Below are 22,737 nucleotides of genomic sequence, written 5' to 3' on the forward strand. Positions count from 1 at the left end.
GCCAACATCTTCTTCGTCCGGCCATTCTTCCCCCTCTCTCGGTCGCCCCTCTCCTACCCTATGGCTTTCTTCCTCTTTGTCAACCTCTTCTTCTTCATCTGCCACCGATTCTTTATCAGTTGGGGTGGCCGAGGCGCCACCCATGGTAGAGGCGGTTAGGGTGAGATCGAACATCTGTCGTTGTATGGTGGGCTCGGCCACTTCAACCGAGATCATGGCCTCGGTCCCGTATGTCAGGCTGTAAGGGGTCTCTTGTGTGGTAGTTTGGGGGGTCCTTGATAGATGTCGTTTTGCTGTCAAATTAATATGATTCTAGCGTAGACTTGTCTAACACTAGAGAGATGATAGTATAATTGTGGACAAATGTCCCCAAGTCGTCTCCCAACGAATCCAATAGTAAAATCAGTTGATCAGGGTTTAAAATCTATCTGCAAGCAATAAAAGTTAGCAAAAACAATAAAGATGAAAAGGGGATTTGAGATAGTTGTGCAGAAAATATAAAAGAGATTAAAATAGCAAATAAAAAGTGGTTGATCCCAAGTTCTTCCACCATTGAATTCTTCACAGGTTCTCTAAAGATTAATCTTTTCTCAATCCTCCAACAGAGCTAAACCAGATTGAACATGCGCCAATCTGATTCAACTGAAACTCACCAATAAAGCATGCGTCCACTGGTTTAATCCATACCCACTTTGTTCCATGCGTATACTCCATGGGAATGCTTACCTCCTCTCCCTTGAATCATGCGCCCAAGAAATTAATTAGAACAGTGCGAACTAACTAAGAAACCAAAGTTTAAGATAAGGAAGACTCTCAATCATGCGTTCAAGTACAACCTCTCACAAAAACCAGTTTTCCAGGAGATTAGACAATAAAAACAACTGCTATAGAGAATTAAAAATCGAAACTTTTATTGAACAAAACCTCAAAACTCAATGGGAAATTACAAAAGAATCAACCAAAAAGGTTTAGCCTTCCATGCGGAGGCAAAACAAAAGAATTACTAAGAAGAAAATAAACTAAGAAAACCCTATGAAGCTCTCCCTTTTTCTCCTTGATGCTTGTGTCCTTTTATAGGCTTTTCTGCTCCAAGGATCTTGGGAAAATATTGTAGTTTATATTTTGTTAACAGTTTCCCTTTCCATAATTCTTTTTATTTTGCAGAAGATTTGCTTCCAATTCTGTTTCTGAGATATTGTAGATTTTATTTTCTCTTTCTTCTCCTCAGAATTTGTTTTCTGTTTTGGTTCAAGAAGCAACTTGGACTTTTGCATATTTGGCCCATTCACAAAGGTAGATGCTTCCTCCGGATAATTTACTCTAAAAACACAAAATTAACAATAATAATAGTTAAGGCCCAAATAAACCCAATTATAAGAATATTAATTAAAACAATAGATTTATTTATTATTATAGTCCAATAATCTATTAATTAGGCTAATGAGTGTGAATAAATATATGCTCATCAAATACCCCCACACTTATCCTTTTGCACTCCCAGGCAAAACACTCTGAGGTTTAAAAAGAAAAGAAAAAAATGCAAATAACAAATAGCAAATTCTAAGAATGCATAATGACAAACATGATATAATTTCAAGAAATTAAGGAATCAAGAAAAATGTGAATGGAAATTCCTATATTTTAATATACAAGTAGGTAATTGAAATCAAAGGTTGAATCAAAATTGACAAAACTTCACTGGACACTCTCCTACTCTCAAGTGTTTAGGGTTTGTATTTACACTCACCACCCATGCAGACAAACACTACCATATGCTTAGCAAGACTCTAATATTCACAACAACCGAAAAAAACATGCAATCAAAAATCAAGAAGACTTCATAAGGGAAGTAATGAGGCTAAGGTAAAGGTAGGTAAAAGGGGAAAAGAGGCTTAAAACCATAGAAAAACAAAGGAGCAATGGTGGGTATAGGTCTAAAAACAAGTGTAAGTATTATGACAATTTAACTCCTCTTTTTATTTCAAGATATAATTTTTTTTTCATATAATAAACAGTCAATCCAGTGTATTAGAGGATCCACTCTTATTTTCTTTGTTTTGCTTTGCTTTTTTTTTCTCTTGTTATATTCTTTTTTTTCTACCCCTTTTCTTTTTTTTAAAAAAAATAAAAAATTGAAGAGGTAAACTATGAAAATGAGATACACCCCCACACTTATTCAAAAACCTGTTCCCAAATAATTTCAAAGCTCCTTTATCTTCTAAGGTAGGGACAAACATGGTTTTTCTTGTTTTGAGGCTTGTAATGAGGGTAAAAAAAAAAAAAAGGCTATAGGCTCAAAGGGCTAACAAATGGATTATCATAAAGGTAGGCTAATATGGCTAGTGGATTAATTTAAACAAAGAATGCCTCTATCATATCAATTCATGCACGTAAATCACAATTGTAAAACAAAGAATCAAGCTAAGTTCTAGAGTATAAGCAATCATGAGTGAAAACACACTAAAAAGAGTATTAAATGATATATCAATTAAGGCTCAAAACTCACTTGGGACATTCTATCAAAAGATTCAACCCAAAATTTCTCATAACCAACTTATTTATCAATTTTTCAGAAAATCCAAACAACAAAGATCAAGAAACCAAGATTTTCAAGAATTATAAAACATGTCAGCCATTAGACAATCCTAAAAAAGCTTATTTATTTTAATAGAAGCAAAAAAGAAATTCAAACAATTAAAAGAAAAACAAAAAACACAAAAATAAATCAACAAAAGATAAACCCTAAACTATGATTCTCCTCCCCCACACTTAAATCATACATTGTCCTCAATGTAAAATCAATAAATAAATTTGTATAATAAAAGTGAGAGAAGAAGTACTCCCTCATTCAGCTTGAGGGAATTGGCAACTGCAACAAATCTCTTCAACCATCTCCTCTACAATATAAGCCAAGACTCTTCATCCATAGTGGTGTAGAAACACTATCAGCTGGAGCGTCTAACCAAAGCATGCAGTACCTTGGTAAACTATGTAACAAAAATATTATGTTGAAGAAGCCTTGAAATAGTGGATGGAACTGGGGTAGGTCTGGAGGGTGTGTGAAATGGTATAGTTTCTTCCATGAATGGATGATGGTACTTTCTAAAGTATATATGGAAGACAAAAATTTATTCATCATAGACGATCTGATATGGTTAGCTATTTGGGGATCGTCTAAGGGTAGTGATCTAAGGCTAGACAGTCTAGCTAGGGTAGACAGTCTAGTTGGGGTGGGAGATGGAATGAAATGTAAGTTAAGAGGTGGTGGTGGCTGGTAAAGGCTGCTTTCAAACGTTCCAATTATGATAGAAGGTGTAGCCAGTGGAGATGATGGAATGAGTGATATGGGCTTCACCTTAAATAATGGAGGTTGTACTCTTTGAAGCTTTAAGGATGGAAGAATAATATCATCTTCTTCTCCACTAGAAGTGTCTACTTGAAGGATGGGTAACATCTGCTCTTCCTCTTCTTGTATTACCTCCAAAACTATGTCAGAGCCATCTGCTAGTGCACAATCTTTTTCACTAGATTCGGCAAGTATAGCAGCATCAACAACTTCTTTATCAAGACCTGCATGTGTCATAGAGTCTAATGCCTCTTGATTAAGCAATGATTTTTCTTCCATCAGTGGAGGTTGGACATTAGTTGGTAATGGTTCATAGATCCTAACAACCTGCAAATCAACAGTGTCTGCACTGCAAATTATATCATCAGAGGATATGCATTTGGTCATCACAGAACATGTTGCACATGTATCATCAAAATCCTTTGTGTCTTCAGCAGTCATATGCACTTTGGGAGTGTCTGGATAAGGTTTTATTCCTGCAAATGAAATGGAAACTGGAGGCATGGCAGAATTAATCTCAACACATATATCAGGATCACAAGTATAACATGTATCAAAGTTGGAAAGATTTTCTATATCTAAATTAGGATCTTGATGTGAATTCAAACTTTGCTTAGAAATATCTTCAAATTGTCTAGTCAATTGACCAACTTTCTCTTCTAACTTTGATAGAGTAGCATCTATGCTTTGCTGAGATTTCATTGTATTTACCATTAATTGTCTCACCAGCTCCTCTAAAGATGGCTCTTCAAGATTATGAGTAATATTATCAGTTTGAAAAAATGGTTGAAAAGGTGTTTCACTTTCATCAAAATAATATTGCTGATAATATGGTTGTTGTTGAGGTAGCTCATATGACGGCTGACAATATGGATTAAAATGCTGAGGTTGTTGAAAATATGGTTCACATTGTTGTTGAGGCTGCTCATAAAACTGTGAACGTTGCTGCAAATATGGCTCATAATAAATATCATAATTGTAAATTTCTTTAGCTAATTTCTCTTCCATTTTGGAATTGAAAACAGGGGATGTATATTATGGACACCAACAGTTATTAGACGCCTTAGAGCAAACTCTTTTTTTTTGTTTAAATTGAAAAGAAAACCAAGTAAACTCCCAGGAAAGAGAGGTGAGTCACAAGTGGACAAACTTAGAAACCAAGTCTTTCCTAGCCAGAGTCTTCCCTGAATTGCTTTCAATATTAAAAAATCAAAAAGTAGCAACTAAAGTGTCTACCCTAAATGCAAGATCCTAAAAAAAAAAACTAATGTAAATGCTACACTTAATGCTTAAAAAAAATAGTTAAAGAAAAAAAAGATTATGTAGAAATAAATAAAATATAGAAAATAAAAACAGTAAACAAAAACAAAAATAAATAAAGATGACAAAACAAAATAAAAGAAATAACTAAAAACATAAAAGATATAAAATAAAGGCAAAATAAGATAAAGATAAAAGATATAAAGAAAGAAAATCAAAACAAAATAAAGATAAAAGATATAAAGAAAGAAAATAAAACAAATCAAAACAAAATAAAGATAAAAGATATAAAGAAAGAAAATAAAACAAATCAAAACAAAATAAAGATAAAAGATATAAAGAAAGAAAATAAAACAAATCAAAACAAAATAAAGATAAAAGATATAAAGAAAGAAAATAAAAACAAATCAAAATAAAATAAAGATAAGAGATATCCTAAATATTAGATTTTTTATTTTTATTTTTATTTTTTATTTTGTTTTTTTTTATTGCTATACTAAATAAATAAAAACTAATAGGAAGAAAATACAGGTTAAATATTCAGAAAAAAAAAATTAGGAAAAAAAAATTATGCAGATAAGAAAGAAAAACCTGATAACCAAAATCAAATTGGATCCCCGGCAACGGCGCCAAATTTGATAGATGTCGTTTTGCTGTCAAATTAATATGATTCTAGCGTAGACTTGTCTAACACTAGAGAGATAATAGTATAATTGTGGACAAATGTCCCCAAGTCGTCTCCCAACGAATCCAATAGTAAAATCAGTTGATCAGGGTTTAAAATCTATCTGCAAGCAATAAAAGTTAGCAAAAACAATAAAGATGAAAAGGGGATTTGAGATAGTTGTGCAGAAAATATAAAAGAGATTAAAATAGCAAATAAAAAGTGGTTGATCCCAAGTTCTTCCACCATTGAATTCTTCACAGGTTCTCTAAAGATTAATCTATTCTCAATCCTCCAACAGAGCTAAACCAGATTGAACATGCGCCGATCTGATTCAACTGAAACTCACCAGTAAAGCATGCGTCCACTGGTTTAATCCATACCCACTTTGTTCCATGCGTATACTCCATGGGAATGCTTACCTCCTCTCCCTTGAATCATGCGCCCAAGAAATTAATTAGAACAGTGCGAACTAACTAAGAAACCAAAGTTTAAGATAAGGAAGACTCTCAATCATGCGTTCAAGTACAACCTCTCACAAAAACCAGTTTTCCAGGAGATTAGACAATAAAAACAACTGCTATAGAGAATTAAAAATCGAAACTTTTATTGAACAAAACCTCAAAACTCAATGGGGAATTACAAAAGAATCAACCAAAAAGGTTTAGCCTTCCATGCGGAGGCAAAACAAAAGAATTACTAAGAAGAAAATAAACTAAGAAAACTCTATGAAGCTCTCCCTTTTTCTCCTTGATGCTTGTGTCCTTTTATAGGCTTTTCTGCTCCAAGGATCTTGGGAAAATATTGTAGTTTATATTTTGTTAACAGTTTCCCTTTCCATAATTCTTTTTATTTTGCAGAAGATTTGCTTCCAATTCTGTTTCTGAGATATTGTAGATTTTATTTTCTCTTTCTTCTCCTCAGAATTTGTTTTCTGTTTTGGTTCAAGAAGCAACTTGGACTTTTGCATATTTGGCCCATTCACAAAGGTAGATGCTTCCTCCGGATAATTTACTCTAAAAACACAAAATTAACAATAATAATAGTTAAGGCCCAAATAAACCCAATTATAAGAATATTAATTAAAACAATAGATTTATTTATTATTATAGTCCAATAATCTATTAATTAGGCTAATGAGTGTGAATAAATATATGCTCATCAGTCCTCTTGGCCAAGCGGGGGACGAACCGGGAGAGGACGGTCAGCCGCCCTAGGAGCTGTTGTACCTCCTTCACACTGTTCGGACTTCTCATGTTGAGTATGACCTGACACTTGTCGGGGTTGGCCTCTATTCCTCAGTGGGTGAGCATGAAGCCTAGGAACTTCCCTCCCCCAACCCCGAAGGTACATTTTTCGGGGTTGAGCTTCATGTTGACTCCCCTTAAGGCTCTGAAGACCTCGTCCAGGTCCTTCAAATGTTACTCGAACGAGTCGGACTTCACGACTATGTCGTCCACGTATACTTCTACCGCCCGGCCTATTAGGCCTTTGAAGATTTTGTACATGACGCGCCGGTAGGTCGCCCCTGCGTTCTTGAGGCCGAATGGCATTACCTCGTAATAGTAGTTGGCGTCGGCCGTCATGAAAGCCGTTTTCTCCTTGTCCCTCGGGTGCATGGTTATCTGGTTATAGCCAGAGTAAGCATCCAGGAAGCTCATAATTTTGTGGTCGGTCGTCCCGTCCACTAGTCGGTCAATGTTCGGGAGGGGGTAGGTGTCCTTCGGACATGCGCTGTTGATGTTTCTGTAGTCGACGCACATTCTCCAGTTACCGTTTGGTTTGGTGACCATGACGACGTTGACCAGCCTTGTCGTGTATCGGGCCTCCCTTATGAACCCGACCGACAGGAACTTGCCGGTCTCCTCCTTCGCCGCGAGTCGTTTTTCGTTGCCCAAGTCTCTCTTCTTTTAGGAGATTGGGCGGGCTTCTTGCATATTGACAATCGATGGGTGATGACATCCGGGCTCACCCCCGGAATGTCGGCCGACGTCCATGCGAACATGTCAATATTCTTTTTCAGTGTGGAATGCATGATCTAGGCCTCGGCCGCTGCCAAGGCTATTCCTACAGCCGTGTTGTGTTCTTCGTCGAAGAGGGGGACTCTCCTCAGCTCTTCTCTCGCCTCCAGCCTGTCCTCGGTTGCCCGGGGATCGAGGTCCACCAATGCCACGGTTGGCTTGATCTCCCTCGGTTGGTCCTTCCTGGGGGAGCGATCCTTTCGGGAAGACTTCCTCATTTTGAGGGGAGAGGTGTCGGTCCTTAAAGGTTCCACCCGGAGGCTCTCGGCGTAGCACTCTCGTGCTTCTTTCTGGTCTACGTGGACCGTGAGAATGTCTCCTATTCTTGAAGGGAACTTCATTGCGAGGTGAGGGGTTGATAGTATGGCCATCAGTCGGTTGATGGACGGTCGCCGAGGAGGATGTTGTAGGAGGTGTTGGCGTCGATGACCAAGTATCGAATTTTGATGGTCCTGGTGTTCTTCCCCTCTCCGAAGGTGGTGTACAATTCGATGTAACCCTTGGTACCCACCCTCTCACCCGAGAATCCTACCACGTGGTTGTCGTATGGCATCATCTCGGCTTCGGCTATCCTCATGGCCTTGAAAGTTTTCCAGTAGAGTTTGTCTACCGAACTTCCTTGGTCTACAAGGGTCTTTCGTATGGTGAATTGGTCTATATCGCCCGCTACCACCATCGGGTCGTCCTGCTGGCGGTAGTCTACGTTCTTAAAGTCTTCGTCCGTGAACGTGATGGGTAACATCCTCGGTCGGAATGTCACCGCGTTTACCTGGTGTACTGCCCGGAGGTGCTTCTTCCGGGCGTTGTTCGTGCTTCCTCCCCCGGCAAAACCGCCGACTATAGTGTTGATGACCTCTTGGTTACCTCTCCTATCGGCCTCCCTAGGGGGGTCGTCCTTTCGATGGGGGTCATCCCTTGCGGATTGTCGGTCGCCTCTATTGTCTTGGTCATTTCGGCCGCGTTGGGGTGACCTCGTCTGTCTGGGTGGATCCACCCGACGGGGCGGGTCTCGGCCATTCCTGACGAAACGGAGATGCCCCAACTTGGATAAGTTCCTCGATCTTATCCTTTAGGGCTTGAAACTCCTCGATCGAGTGTCCGGCGTTCTGGTGGTACCGACACTGCTTCCTCCGATCGACATTACTTGGGCTGGCCACCATCCTTGGAGGAGGGATCAACTCGGCGTTGAGGGCCTCGTCTAGAATTCTCCCCCTCTCGATCGTCAGGGGTGTGTACCTTGAGAACCGGATTGGTCGGTCTTGGTTGTCCTGGCGTCGGTCATTTCTTTGATTCGGCCGCGCCTGACGGTCCTTTTCTTCCTTGTTTCTCTCACCACCAGCCTCGGCACAGGCCTGGTTGTGGAATTCTCTCAGCTCTTCCAGCTGCATGTACTTAGCAGCTCTCTTTCTCAGCTCGTCTAGGCTGTCGGCCGGCTACATGCACAGGTTGTTGGCAAAGGGCTCCGGACGTAGGGTCGTCAGCATGTGGTGCATGGCAACGTCCGGGCACAAATTTTGAATGCTCATTGCCACTTTACTGAATCTATCTACAAAGGTTCTCAGCGACTCTCCCTTCTCCTAACGGATGCCTACCAGGGCGATGGAGGTTAGGTGGTGCGGTTGGCTGGTCGCAAACTGCGTTTCAAACTTTGCGACGAGCGTGGCAAAGCTATCGATGGAGTTGGGTGAGAGCTTGGTGATCCAACTAAGGGCTGCACCCTTTAAGGATGTGGGAAACACTCGGCACAACATGGCGTCGTCCGAGGTGTAGAGACCAGTGTTATCACATATCGGCCATGGCAGATTTTGGTGGCGGAATTCCAGACCACTGCCACAACAAGGCGGTGGCGAATCGGATTTCGCATGGCGACCCATGGCGGAGCGGTAACGGATATCGAAGATATCAAAATATCGGTAAAAATTGTTGGCAGCGGAGCTTGAAGGAGTTGATGAAGAAGAAGGGCTGCGGCGGCTGATGAAGAAGAAGGGTGCAAAAGCCCTAACCCTAATTTCTAAGACAAAAAGATTTGGGTCAAAAGCCCATTTCAGATTTAAAATAATAAAAACTTTAAAATTTAAATTAAAAATACTAAAAGTTTAAAACTGACGTGTGGTGTGGCTCTGAAGGCAACCCTAATTTAAACACCTTATTAGTATGACTTTTGGCCCACTATTTCAACCTTAAAATTTTAAAAACTGACGTGTGGCTTTTGGGCTTATTTTGGGACCAATTAAAACACATATTACCCTAAACCCTAAACCACAGCCACTACACATTCTTATTTCTCTCTGCCACCACTGACTGTTGCTGCCTACCGTCGCCCCCGACTGTCGCCGCCCCGTCAATGCCTGTCGTTGTTCAAGTGATTTTTTTTTCATTTGTTATTTTTTTCTTTTTTTTTTCACTTTCAATATAATTATTTTAGAAAAATATTCCTATTTTCCAGCATAATGGCCAATGAACATAACACTTCAAGAACATCCCAGAGAAGTGATCCAGGCTGGAAACATTGTCATCCATTGGATGACACAAATTTAAATACAATTGTTTGTAACTACTGTGGGAAAATTATGAAAGAGGGAGTTACTAGGGCCAAAGAAAATTTGATGGCGAAGAAAGGCAATGTTGCTGCTTGCACCAAGACTCCTAAAAATGTAAGAGAAGAGCTTTGGAATTTATTGAAAGAAAAAACAACCACTTGTTCCGTTAATCATGTATATGGTGCGACGACATGTGATAATATTGAAAGTGAAGATGAAGTTGAAATTTCCACCACTAGTAATGATAGGGGGAGAAATAGTGGTGGAAAAAAAGGACCAATGGATGCCTTTATTAGAAATCCAAATGCTGCAATAGAGAAGAGAAAGAGAGAACAGCTCAGGCAGACTAATATTAAAGAAGCATGTGACAAGAACTTAAAGGCATCCGTTCATCAATATATTGCTCGATTTTGGTATCAAGCGGGCTTGTCATTCAATCTTGTAAGATTGAAGAGCTTTCAAGATATGATTGATGCTATAGGTGCTTATGGACCTAATTTGCCAGCTCCTAGCTATCATGAGATTAGAGTTCCACTCCTCAACAAGGAAGTTGAGTACACCGAAAAGTTGTTGAAAGATCATAAATTGCAATGGAGCAGACATGGTTGTTCTATCATGTCAGATGCATGGACTGATCGAAAGCAACGGTGTTTGATTAACTTTTTGGTGAACTCTCCTGCAGGGACAATGTTTGTCAAGTCGATTCATGGTTCTAAATTTGTGAAGACAGGAGAAAAGCTCTTTGAGATGCTTGATGCCCTTGTGGAGGAGATTGGAGAAGAAAATGTCGTTCAAGTTATCACAGATAATGGTAGTAATTATGTCTCTGCTGGTAGATTACTGGAAGCAAAAAGACCTAATCTTTATTGGACTCCTTGTGCTGTCCATTGTATAGATTTGATGCTTGAAGACATCGGAAATATTCCTTTGATAAAGAAGACGATTCAGAAAGGAGTTAATCTTGTTGGCTTCATCTATAGCCATTCTAGTACCTCGAGTTTATTGAGACAATTTACAAATAAGAGGGAATTGGTAAGATATGCAGTTACAAGGTTTGCTACCTCTTATTTAACACTACAAAGGTTGTATCACGAGAAGGGAAATTTAAGAAAAATGTTTACTTAAGATGATTGGAGCAAAAACAAGTTGTATAAGGAAGCTAAGGGGAAAGAAGCTACCAAAATTGTTTTTATGCCTTCATTTTGGAATCATGTTGTATTTACTCTCAAAGTCATGGCTCCTCTGGTTCATGTACTTCGTTTGGTTGATGGAGAGAGAAAAACAACAATGGGTTATATATATGAAGCAATGGAGAAAGCAAAAGAAACAATAATGAAGTCATTCAATAACAATGAAAGTAAGTACAAAGATGTATTTACAATCATTGATAATAGATGGACATGTCAGCTTCATCGCCCCTTGCATACAGCCGGTCACTTTTTGAATCCAGAGTTTTATTATTCTAATCCAGAAATGGAATATGATTTGGAAGTTACAAATGGATTTTATGCTTGCATCAAGAGGTTGGTGCCAAGTAAAGATGTGCAACAAATTTTTTTAACCGAGTTGCCTCTTTATAAGAGTGGAAGTGGACTGTTTGGTGATGACTTTGCCAAAGAATCAAGGAAGACCACAGCCACAGGTGAGACAGTTAAATGCTTTCTAAAATGCGTGCGTTAACATATAAATTATATCATACATTCTAAGTTACCTTTTTTACTTTTATAGCTCAATGGTGGAAGAATTATGGGCACGCAACTCCCAATTTACAGAAGTTAGCCATCAAGATTTTAAGTTTGACATGTAGCTCATCAGGATGTGAGCGAAATTGGAGTGTATTTGAGCAAGTAAGTAATACAAGACTCATTTCATTATTATCTTGTAGGATGTAGAAAGAAATTAATTCACATTATATTTGCAGATTCATTCCAAAAAAAGTAACAGATTGGAGCACAAAAGGTTGCATGATTTGGTTTACGTAAAGTATAACCAACAACTTGCTCAAAGATATAATATTAGGGATGAAATAGACCCTATTCTACTCAATGACATTGATGGTGCAATGAGTGGTTAGTGGGACAAGTAGATGATGATACTGAAGACGGGGAAATGAGTTGGTCTTTGATGATGATCCCACTCTTAATTGGGCAACTGTTTATGAAGCTTCAGGGGTTGGAGAACCAATAATTTACACACGGAGACAAGCAACCAACAAAAGAAAGTTACCATCTAGTGGTGATGGTATTTTCATTGGCTCTTCCCATGCTTCTAAGAAAGGTCCAGCTACAACTTTATCCCCAACAAGAAAGGGCAAAGAGAAGATTCAAATTGGGGTTGAGAATGAATTGCATGATAGCTCTGATTCAGAGTTTGAAAAATTACTTAACTTTGACAAGAGTTTCTCTGAAGGGGAAGAGGAGGAGGGATATGCCCCATTAGATAATATTGAAGACAATTATGTGGGGATTTAAGAAGAGTCTGATAGTTATAAACATCAGACAATTTCTTTTGGTTTTGTTGTTGTTTTATGTTTTGAACTTTAAATTTGTGATGTTTTGATTTCATATTATTGTTATTTGAATCTTTAGACATAATATAATATTTAGTTATGATTGTCTCTTTCATTATTTTTGCATTTTTTGAAGTTATTTATATATATATATATATATATATATATTATTTCTTTCGACCGCCATGCTTCCGCCATAACCCGATATGGGTTCCGTTATAACTCTATAAAGGAAATTTGGGGTCTCCGATATGATCCGTTATCCGATATTGATAACACTGGTAGAGACTCATATGGGTGGTGTAGGCGTCCATATGCTCGTCCGGGTCGGTCGACCCATCATATCGGTCTCGGTTGAAACCCTTCCACTTCTCAGGCAGTGGGACTTCGATGATGGTGTTGGTAAAGGGATGTTGGCGATTCGGGTCGGCCGTTAGGGTCGTCTGGGTGGACCTCATTAGGCATGACTCGTCGCCCATCTCGATGTCTCGGGGAGGGGGTCGGCCCCTCGTCCCCTCAACCACATCTAGGTTAGGGGGAGAGGTGTAGAACTTGTCGACAACGTTCGTCGGTATGAAAGAGGGTCCTCCCTCCCCCAGCTTCTTCATTTCTTCGTTCTCCCTACGGAGAACTTGCAGCTCTTGTTTGTTTTTCTGAGTAGCCTCCTCGGCCTTCTTTCGCATCTCGGCCATCTCCCTCTGGAGAGACAGCAACAACATTGTTTGGTCGGCTTCAGTTATTCTTTCCATGTTTCTTGTTGAGACCATCTACTTTTTTCCTTCAGCTAGTTTCCCTCGGCCCCACGGTGGGCGCCAATTGTTCTTGCTAGGGAGATGAGACCTAGAGAACTATTGAAGTCTTCTTCTCCTTCCTTCGGTCGGTCAGGTGACTGGGTGGTGAGCTGGGATTCTCCTCGTCCTCCTTCGGCACTCGGCCTCGGCTGAACACCGGATGGTGGGGGTACCTGCGAAGGCACTCTGACGCTCAAGTCAGTAAATCGGGTGGTCAACTCTCAGGTAGGTGAACAGTAATAAATGACATACCTTACTCCTTGGAATGCGTGCTATTTATATTATTCTAATAGGCCTACCTTGTTGGGCCCGTTTATCGAGGTGAATACTGCTTAAGGTTGCATTACCTAATTCTTGATGATGGATTAACTTCACTGATTTTGGTTTGAGCGTTAACTGTAGTAGGGGTCGGCCGCCGGCCAAGTTCCCATGGTATGGGTCAGCCATCGGCCAAATCCCAGTGGTCTCGACCAAGTCTTCTAAGGTCTCGGCCAATTGGGTCATCGGCCTCGGCATCTCGGCCACATCTCTTGAGTCTCAGCCAGGTTCCCCTGGTCTCGGTCAAGTAGGCTCGGCCTCGGGTAGCCAGGTGGACCTCGGCCTCGCCCATACATGTACAGATTAACTTCACTGATCTTGGTTTGAGCGTTAACTGTAGTAAGGGTCGACCGTCGGCCAAGTTCCCATGGTATGGGTGTTAACCCCTTGAGCCTATAGCCTTTTTTCTTATTTTTAACCCTCATTACAAGCCTCAAAACAGAAAAAACCATGTTTGTCCCTACCTTAGAAGATGAAGGAGCTTTGAAATCATTTGGGAATAGGTTTTTGAATAAGTGTGGGGGTGTGTCTCATTTTCATAGTTTACCTTTCAGTTTTAAAGAAAAGAAAAGAAAAGAAAAGGGATAGAAAAAAAAAGGAATACAACAAGAGAAAGAAAAGCAAAGCAAAATAAAGAAAATAAGAGTGGATCCTCTAATACATTGGATTGACTGTCTACTATATGAAAAAAAAAATTATATCTTGAAATAAAAAGAAGAGTTGAATTGTCATAATACTTACACTTGTTTTTAGACCTATCCTCCATTGCTCCTTTGTTTTTCTATGGTTTTAAGCCTAATTTCCCCCCTTTACCTACCTTTACCTTAGCCTCATTACATCCCTTATGAAGACCTCTTGATCTTTGATTGCATGTTTTTCTCGATTGTTGTGAATATTAGAGTCTTGCTAAGCATATGGTAGTGTTTGTCTGCATGGGTGTTGAGTGTAAATACAAACCCTAAACACTTGAGAGTAGGAGAGTGTCCAGTGAAGTTTTGTCAATTTTGATTCAACCTTTGATTTCAATTACCTACTTGTATATTAAAATATAGGAATTTCCATTCACATTTTTCTTGATTCCTTGATTTCTTGAAATTATATCATGTCTTTCATTATGAATTCTTAGAATTTGCTATTTGTTATTTGCACTGTTTTTCTTTTCTTTTTAAGCCTTAGAGTGTTTTGCCCAGGAGTGCAAAAGGATAAGTGTGGGGGTATTTGATGAGCATATATTTATTCACACTCACTAGCCTTATTCATAGATTATTGGACTATAATAATAAGTAAATCCATTGTTTTAATTAATATTCTTATAATTGGGTTTATTTGGGCATTAACTATTATTATTATTGTTAATTTTGTGTTTTTAGAGTAAATTATCCAGAGGAAGCATCTACCTTTGTGAATGGGCCAAATATGCAAAAGTCCAAGTTGTTTCTTGAACCAAAACAGAAAAAATATTCTGAGGAGAAGAAAGAGAAAATAAAAGCTACAAGATTCCAGAAACAAAATTAGAAGCAAATCTTCTGCAAAATAAAAAGAATTATGGAAAGTGGAAATTGTTTACAAAATCTAAACTGCAATATTTTCCCAAGATCCTTGGAGCAGAAAAGCCCTATAAAAGGACACAAGCATCAAGGAGAAGAGGGAGAGCTTCATAGGGTTTTCTTAGTTTATTTTCTTCAATGGGTCAGCCATCGGCCAAATCCTAGTGGTCCCGGCCAAGTCTTCTAAGGTCTCGGCCAAGTGGGTCATCGGCCTCGGCATCTCGACCACATCTCTTGAGTCTCAGCCAAGTTCCCCTGGTCTCGGTCAAGTAGGTTCGGCCTCGGGCAGCCAGGTGGACCTCGACCTCGCCCATACATGTACAGATGTTAATACATGAATAGCCAGAATAGAAAGACACAGGTAAAATAAAGTAGCGATTTAAGAATTTAAAAAATTGTATTGGTATGTCTTTTCTTTATCCAAACTTTGTCCTTTTTTTAATTATTTTTCATTAACTTTTGTAGTTGTAGATGGTTTTAAAAATTTCGGAGATCTTTTCAAATCCTTTAAATATGTAAAGTTAATTCGAATCTGATCATGTCTTCTTCCTCTTCTTCTGCTTCCGCTCAAGAAACTCCTTTGTCTTCTTCCTCTCCTGTCTCTCAACTTCATACCTTTTCAACACCTCTCACCGTTGAACTCATCGATGACAACTTCCTGATTTGGCGTCAACAGGTTCTTACGCAGGTCAAGGAACTCAATTTGCTCAAATTTTGGAATCTTCTTATGCTCCCCTATCGTTTCTCTCCTCTGGAAATGAAACCCCTAATCCTCTTGCTCTTCTGCATAAACAACAAGATAACCTTCTAGTTGTCTGGTTGTTGGCTTCTATGCCGAATTCATTGTTAACCAAAATGGTTGGTTTACGATTGGCTTATCAAATTTGGGACTAGCTAAATGTCTACTTTGCATCCAATACTCGTGCGAAAATTCGTAAGCTCAAAACCCAGTTGAAAACTCCTAAGCGGGATCGGTCTATCAGTGTTTATCTTCTTGACATCAAGCGAGTTATCGATTCTCTTGCAGCTGTTGGCTCAAATGTTTCCATAGAAGAACATCTTGAAGGAGTATGATGCGTTCATCACCTCTGTCACGTCCCGTCTTGATCCCTACACCGTTGAGAACATTGAAGCATTGCTCTTGACTCAAGAAGAAAGGTTTAATAAACATAGGTCTCTTGATCGTCCTTTCATTCAAATGAACCGTACTTCTTGTTACATTCCCAGGATATCATTGTATTTCTGCATAAGCTTTTAAAATACAATGGTCTTCCAAAATCCAAACTCTGGAATAGTTTCAAAGCTCCAAAATGGATTTTTTTTTTAAATAAACCATATGATTGTTGGTTATAAACACCAATTCGTAAGTCAAGCTTGTAAGATTCAGAATTCTCAAAATGTAAGGCATTCCGAGAATTATGCCATTAAACCAAAACCTTATCATACAAATTTTGTAGTTTGCAAGTAATAATATAAACAAACAAAGCGACTTGGCAAAATTGTTTAAGGTGGATTCAGAAGTTAAAACTTCGCTTCTAACTTGTACATCTGACTTTTACCATGTGACAACTAAAAATTAGTAGCACTCTTTTTTACCACAAGTTGAAATATTACCTGTCTTTTTAATGTGGTTTCACAAGGACAGGAAGCTCGAATCCATCAGCAATAGAGACTTTGTTGCTTCTTGATCTCCTCCAACTTTGTTACAGTTGTTGATTGGTTTATACAGAGAACTGAAGTTTTGGCAATATGCTTCAATTTGTATGTTTGCATTACAGACTGAACCATAGTAACTATTGTTGGTATTATACTGGTTTTCATTTTCCTTTTCTGACTACCGTAAATGAAATCAAACAGCATGTGAATCTAGAACATCACATATTCAATCTGAGTGTTATAAATTATAAAATAAGACACTTCATAATTCCTAATGGATTTGATTACTTTAAAAGAACAACTATAACATTTGTTTGCTAAGATTATTATAATTTGGGGTGGCAGGACCATGGAAACAATTCACAACCTCCTTCCTTATTCAATTTAGGATAAGGACAGTTGATTTAGCAATATCACATATAACAATTTTGGTGTTGGTTCTGATGCTTGAAAACTTGTGGGAGAGATACAGAAACCAAAGCAGCTGCTTGGTGCTTCATGCCAATCTGTCTTGGTTCTCAACAGCAAAGACTAATACAACCAACCAGATTGTGAAAACTGTGATTCTCATCTCCTGTTCTTTTGGTGGAAGAAAGGAAATCAAGTATTCTAATCTGAATGACAATCCAGTGCTTTTCTTTGTGCCAAGTCAATGACAAAACAGACATGAAGACAATCAAAATCACAGATAAATCTGAAAAAATTGGAGGCATTCCGAGAATCCAACTGGGGACCCCTCCACCCAAAGCGAGAATCATACCACTAGACCAAATGCCCGCATTCATAATATAGTTGATTTAGCAATCAACGCTGAGTCCAAATGTTTTTGGAAAGAAATATAAGATTGCATACTACAACTATATCAGTGTTTAACTGATGCTTGCAAACCATGGCACAGATAAAAAAATCAAAGTAACTTTTGCGTGCCTCTCAGGAATCTGTCTAGGTTCTCAACTGTAAAGGCTAATTCTGCCAGAATTATAAATTAGTTCACATCTTCTCCAGTTCTTGAGGTGGAAGAAAAAGAACTGAGTACTGCTTCTGGCAAACAGAGTGGAATCTAGTGCATGTCTTTGTACCTAGTCGATGTAACGAGCACACCCAGAAAAAGAATGGCAAACACATATGAGAATAATACAGCACATTTAATATGAAACAAACGGGGGCTTAGAGTGCATTGCACGCTATTCCAAGTCCAGGACAAGGACAAAAAAACAATACAGGACAAATACAATACAGTTAAAAATATTTGGGGCATTCCGAGAATCGAACTCGGGACCTCTCGCACCCAAAGCGAGAATCATACCACTAGACCAAATGCCCTTATTGAAATGATGATGCCTGAGTCAAATCTATGTCTAGGTTTCCATTCAAGTTGTTCATGCATGCCACATTGTCAGTAGCATTATTGTAAACTTGCTAATAAATTAGCAGAGACGGTTACCTGTATAGAGAATTAACAGTAAAGGTCACTCATTTTTCAAACTAAGATACCAAAGAGAGATTACAAATTTACCCCTCTAGTTGAATACGTAAACGTCGACAATGACTTCAGACACATTATTCTATCCCATTTTTCAAAGACAAGCTGTTACTTGGTACAGGAAAATCCCAGCTGAAACTGTTTTTGTATCACTTTATTCATCCCAAGGCAATCATGTTAGTTATTATTTAAACAAACAAACTATCAAGAAAAACTTGTCAAGATCCAAAGCTTCAAAAGGATAAAATTTAGAAATAATCCCTAATGCCTATTGTTCGCTAATTATAAAAAACTAATCAATCAATTTGATGAAATTAATTTAAGGTAGATTCTAATGTTAAAACTTTGTTTCTAACTTCTACATCTGACTTTTACTGCATGACATCGCTAAAGTTATAGCATTCTCATTTTCAGGAGTTGAAACATTACTTGTACTTTTAATGATTTTTTTCATTTCACAAGTTAAGGGGGCTGAAATCCATTGGTGTGGAGAAGTTTCTTGCTTCTTAATATAATAAAAGAACTCCTCAAACATCGGTATGGTTGTTGATTCCCTTATACAACATTTGAAGTAAAAAACTGAAGTTTTGCCACATGTACCTGTTTGTATGTTGAATTGGAGACTGATTCAAGCTGATTGAAGTATTTTAATTTGGTGTCATACTAGTTGTTCTTTTCTTTTTCAAACTGGATTACATAATAGCAAACAACATGTGATTTGACATGCAGGTTATCACACATCGCATCTGTGTTAAATATTATAAAATAAGATATTTGGTAATGCTACATGTGTAACTGACAAGAATAAATAATTGTCCAAGTAGTGCTAATACAGTTTTTTAAAATTGATATGTTTTACTGCTATGCTAGGCCTCATGGACAAGACAACAATTCACGATCTCCTTCCTAATTCCATTTGAAATAATATAGTTGATTTAACAATATTACTTCATTGTAGAATGCAAAGTTCAAATTGAAACACAAGATCACATACTAATCTCAGAGTTTTGACTGATACTTGCAAACTAACAGAGAGATACAGATGTCAATCAAATACTAAGTGTCTCATGGCATGGCAAGCAGTCTTTGTGCTTAACTGTGGATGCTATAATGCAGCCAGATAGTTAAGATTGATTCACATCTTCTTCTGGTCTTTTTGTAAAATAAACACAACTGCAAGTATTCTTCTCTGACTGACAGGCTGAGAATGCAGTGCATGCTTTATGCCTAGTCAATAACAAATGCATGCGCTTATAAAAAAAATAACATACACACACATGAGAATAATACAGACACAGATAAATATGAAATAACCATAAAAAAAACCATAGGGGCATTCCGAGAATCGAACTCGGGACCTCTCGCACCCAAAGCGAGAATCATACCACTAGACCAAATGCCCATATTGAAATATATGGGGCTATATCATTATTTATTCATGCATTGTCTTCAGTTCTACAGTAAGACTGCATATAGATTGTAAGATTTGGTTACCTGGATGGGTAATTATCAATCAAGATAACTGTTTTCCAAGTTAACATATGAAAGAGAGTTTGCTTACCCCTCTGGTTTTATATATTTAAAGACTTCCCATGAATTGCCATATAATTTAATTACATTTACAGTGGCAAGGTGTCCCTCTTTACTGAAAAACTTCCAGCTAAAACTGTTAATTACCTTCCAACACATTCACATTCAGCCCCTGATGCTTATAAGTATACAAAATAACAAGTCAAGATTGTCAGCTTTCATACTTCAAAAGCTTAAAATTAGAAATAATTGCTAGTTGGCATTTAAGTATGAGGATTAATAAACCAGGGTTACTTGGGAAGTCACACCCTAAGTAAGAATCAGATGACAGGACCAAAAGCCTTACCATGCAGTATTTGTTATTTGCTAATCATATCGAAAAGTAATTAATTGATTTGCTAAAAATATTTTAGGGTGTATTATGAAGTTAAAACCTTTGCTTCTAGCTTGTAAATTTGATTTTTAAAACATGAAATCAGTAAGTTGGTTTCTTACACAAGTTGAAACATTATTTGTACTTCACAATTCTAATATCGCTTCTAAGTGCAGTGATCAGAAATTCAATATCGCATGTTTTGATATGTTGGTTTAATCACATATTCCACCTAGTTTTTGTAAGATACTTGCTAATTACATCTGCAAAGGATATCAAGATATAATTGTGTTTGTTGGAAATCCACATCGATTAGAGATAAAGACATTTCATAATATATATGTGGGTGCAAACCTCATCTTACAAGCCGATTTTATAAGGTTGAGTTAGGCTTAAGTCCATTTCTTAATATGGTATCAGACTTATTTAGAGTCTATCCGACCACCGAGAGTTTGTTAGACTTATCAGGTCACTCGCTATCAGGTGTTATTGGATCACCCATAAATGTATAGTCTCACGTACAAGTTAGTAGCATCGGCGTAAGGGGTGTGTTGGAAATCTCACATCAACTAGAGATAAGGACAATTCATAGTTTATAAGTAGGTACAAATCTCATCTTATAAGTCGGTTTCATAAGGTTTAGTTAGGTTTAAGTCCACTTCTTAATAGTGTTGATACATTTGTTCATAAGAACTTGATATTGTTGGGGGGGGGGGGGGGGCATGCATCATCAACAACAACTCACAACCTCTTAAGGATACAACTTGATATCCTTGTTTTTTGTTACAAGGATACAACTGTCTCTTAGAGACTAGCTAGCAAGAACAATATAAGGCTTTTTGTGTAGTAAAGAGGGCATAGAATAATATTGTAGAAATTTTCTTATCTTGCCTAGTTTTCTCATAGTTTTATTCCCCTTTACGTTTCCTCTTCTTAACCTTTAACGTAACAACCTCATTCGTTATTATGTTATTCAATTTGAAATAACATAGTTGATTCAGCAATATTTTAATTCATTGTAGAATATAGAGTTCAAGAGGCACATATGAGTTAAGATCATATACCACAATCTAGCGTTAAAATTGATGCTTGCTAACACGTGCAGATATAGGTAAATCATAACAATGCTAAGTGTCTTGGAGCTTAAATGTAAAAAGACAGATCAACAGTCAAGCACAATACAAACAAAACTGATTGTTAAGATTGTGATTTGAATTTTCTCCTATTCTTTAGAAAAAATGCAACTGCAAGTATTCTATCATGTCCGAGAATGCAGGGTTTTCTTGTGCCAACTCAATGACAAAAACACATGAAGACAATTCATGCACAGACAGACAAAAAGAGGGGGCATTCCGAGAATTGAACTCGGGACCTCTCGCACCCTAAGCGAGAATCATACCACTAGACCAAATGCCCATATTTGGAGAATAAGGGCAAAGTCAAATCTATGTCAGTCTAATTTAGAATTGTATATGAATGCCACATTCTCTTCAGTTCAAGGGTAAGATTGCATACCAGATTTGCTTACCTGGATATGCAATTGTAACTCAAGGCAACCTGTTTTGCCAATCAAGGCATCAAAGTGAGTTTACTAATTTACCACTCAAGTTTTATGTATAAACTTTCTCCGTACAGATATCCTGTTTTGGAGACAATGGTGTTCAATTCAAGGCACTATTTATGGAGCAGTAACTCTCAGCACCTCTCCTAATTTAGATTATTTACCTGCTTTTCTTTATAAAGGATCTGTACCATTATCTCTGGTATTATATTTTTAAGTATCAACTACGACTTAAAACAAATTATTGTATTACATTTTCGGTGGCAAGCAGTTAAAGACTCATTCATCCCAACACAATCCATGTCAGTTTTATATTTAAATTGTATATGCAAGTCACATTCTCTACAGTTCTATGGTAAGATTCCATACAAATTACCAGATTTTCTTACCTGGATAGGCAATTGTAAGTCATGGTTACCTATTTTTCTAGTCAAGTTATCAAAGTGAATTTACAATTTATCACACTGGTTTCATGTATATACTTTCTCGCTACAGATATGGTGTTCAATGCACTGTGGAGCATTGAAGGTTTAAGTACCATTATCTCCGGATATATTTTAATCATCAACTTTGACTTACAACACATTACTGTATTAAATTTTCAGAGGCAAGCTGTTACTTGCACATAAAAATTTCAGATAAAACTGTCGATCTACAATTTCATTCATCCCAAGGAATCACATGCAACCTCTGATGTTTATTATTATTTAACTAAAGGAACTAACATGTCAAATTTGTCAACTTCCGGAACGCGAAAAAACAAAAATTGAGAAATCAAACCTGATGCTTGTTGGCTATAGCGATTACCAGATCAATCTTGTCAGTTCCAAATCGTCAAATAACAAAAGGGCATCCAGAGAATGAAGTTGGAACCTATCGCGCCCCACTTTTCACTTTTCTTCTCCTGAAAGAGAGAAACTGACCTAGAACAGTTAATGAAAGGGATTTTTGAGAAGTTTGTGTAAAAGTTTCGTATGTTAAGATTTCACTTAAATATTGTACATCTATATTTGTTTTACTTTAATTTATCAGACTGTAGCATACTCATTTTTTTTTATGTTTTCTTTTTAAGTGTTTATAGAATATAATTTTTTTTAACATAGTCTCCATACTAATTTTTGTTATTTTACATAACATT

At 37.7% G+C, this 22,737-nt stretch overlaps 2 protein-coding genes, 1 long non-coding RNA gene and 3 other non-coding genes across 6 annotated transcripts; 2 read left to right on the top strand and 4 right to left on the bottom strand.

Moving 5' to 3' along the window:
* Positions 1 to 9,741: 9,741 nt before the first annotated feature.
* LOC137827974 (uncharacterized) lies at positions 9,742 to 10,956 on the top strand. Its single transcript, XM_068634359.1, has one exon. It carries the CDS (start codon positions 9,742 to 9,744, stop codon positions 10,954 to 10,956), a length of 1,215 nt encoding a protein of 404 aa, XP_068490460.1.
* A 108-nt stretch (positions 10,957 to 11,064) lies between these two features.
* Positions 11,065 to 12,302, top strand: LOC137827975 (uncharacterized). Its single transcript, XM_068634360.1, has 4 exons — positions 11,065 to 11,473; positions 11,560 to 11,678; positions 11,753 to 11,900; positions 11,995 to 12,302. The coding sequence occupies exons 1-4, from the start codon at positions 11,065 to 11,067 to the stop codon at positions 12,300 to 12,302; spliced, it is 984 nt and encodes a 327-aa protein (XP_068490461.1).
* A 4,228-nt stretch (positions 12,303 to 16,530) lies between these two features.
* On the bottom strand, positions 16,531 to 22,559 carry LOC137829563 (uncharacterized). Its single transcript, XR_011084029.1, has 3 exons — positions 22,380 to 22,559; positions 17,959 to 19,362; positions 16,531 to 17,731 (listed from the first exon to the last, which is right to left on the bottom strand). It is a non-coding gene; the product is annotated as an uncharacterized lncRNA (long non-coding RNA).
* Positions 17,904 to 17,975, bottom strand: TRNAP-UGG (transfer RNA proline (anticodon UGG)). The gene has a single exon. It is a non-coding gene; the product is annotated as a tRNA-Pro (tRNA).
* On the bottom strand, positions 19,466 to 19,537 carry TRNAP-UGG (transfer RNA proline (anticodon UGG)). Its single transcript has one exon. It is a non-coding gene; the product is annotated as a tRNA-Pro (tRNA).
* TRNAP-AGG (transfer RNA proline (anticodon AGG)) lies at positions 21,383 to 21,454 on the bottom strand. The gene has a single exon. It is a non-coding gene; the product is annotated as a tRNA-Pro (tRNA).
* Positions 22,560 to 22,737: the final 178 nt, after the last annotated feature.

Source organism: Phaseolus vulgaris, chromosome 7, assembly GCF_000499845.2.
Source record: "Phaseolus vulgaris cultivar G19833 chromosome 7, P. vulgaris v2.0, whole genome shotgun sequence".
In the NCBI taxonomy this organism is placed as follows: Eukaryota; Viridiplantae; Streptophyta; class Magnoliopsida; order Fabales; family Fabaceae; genus Phaseolus; species Phaseolus vulgaris.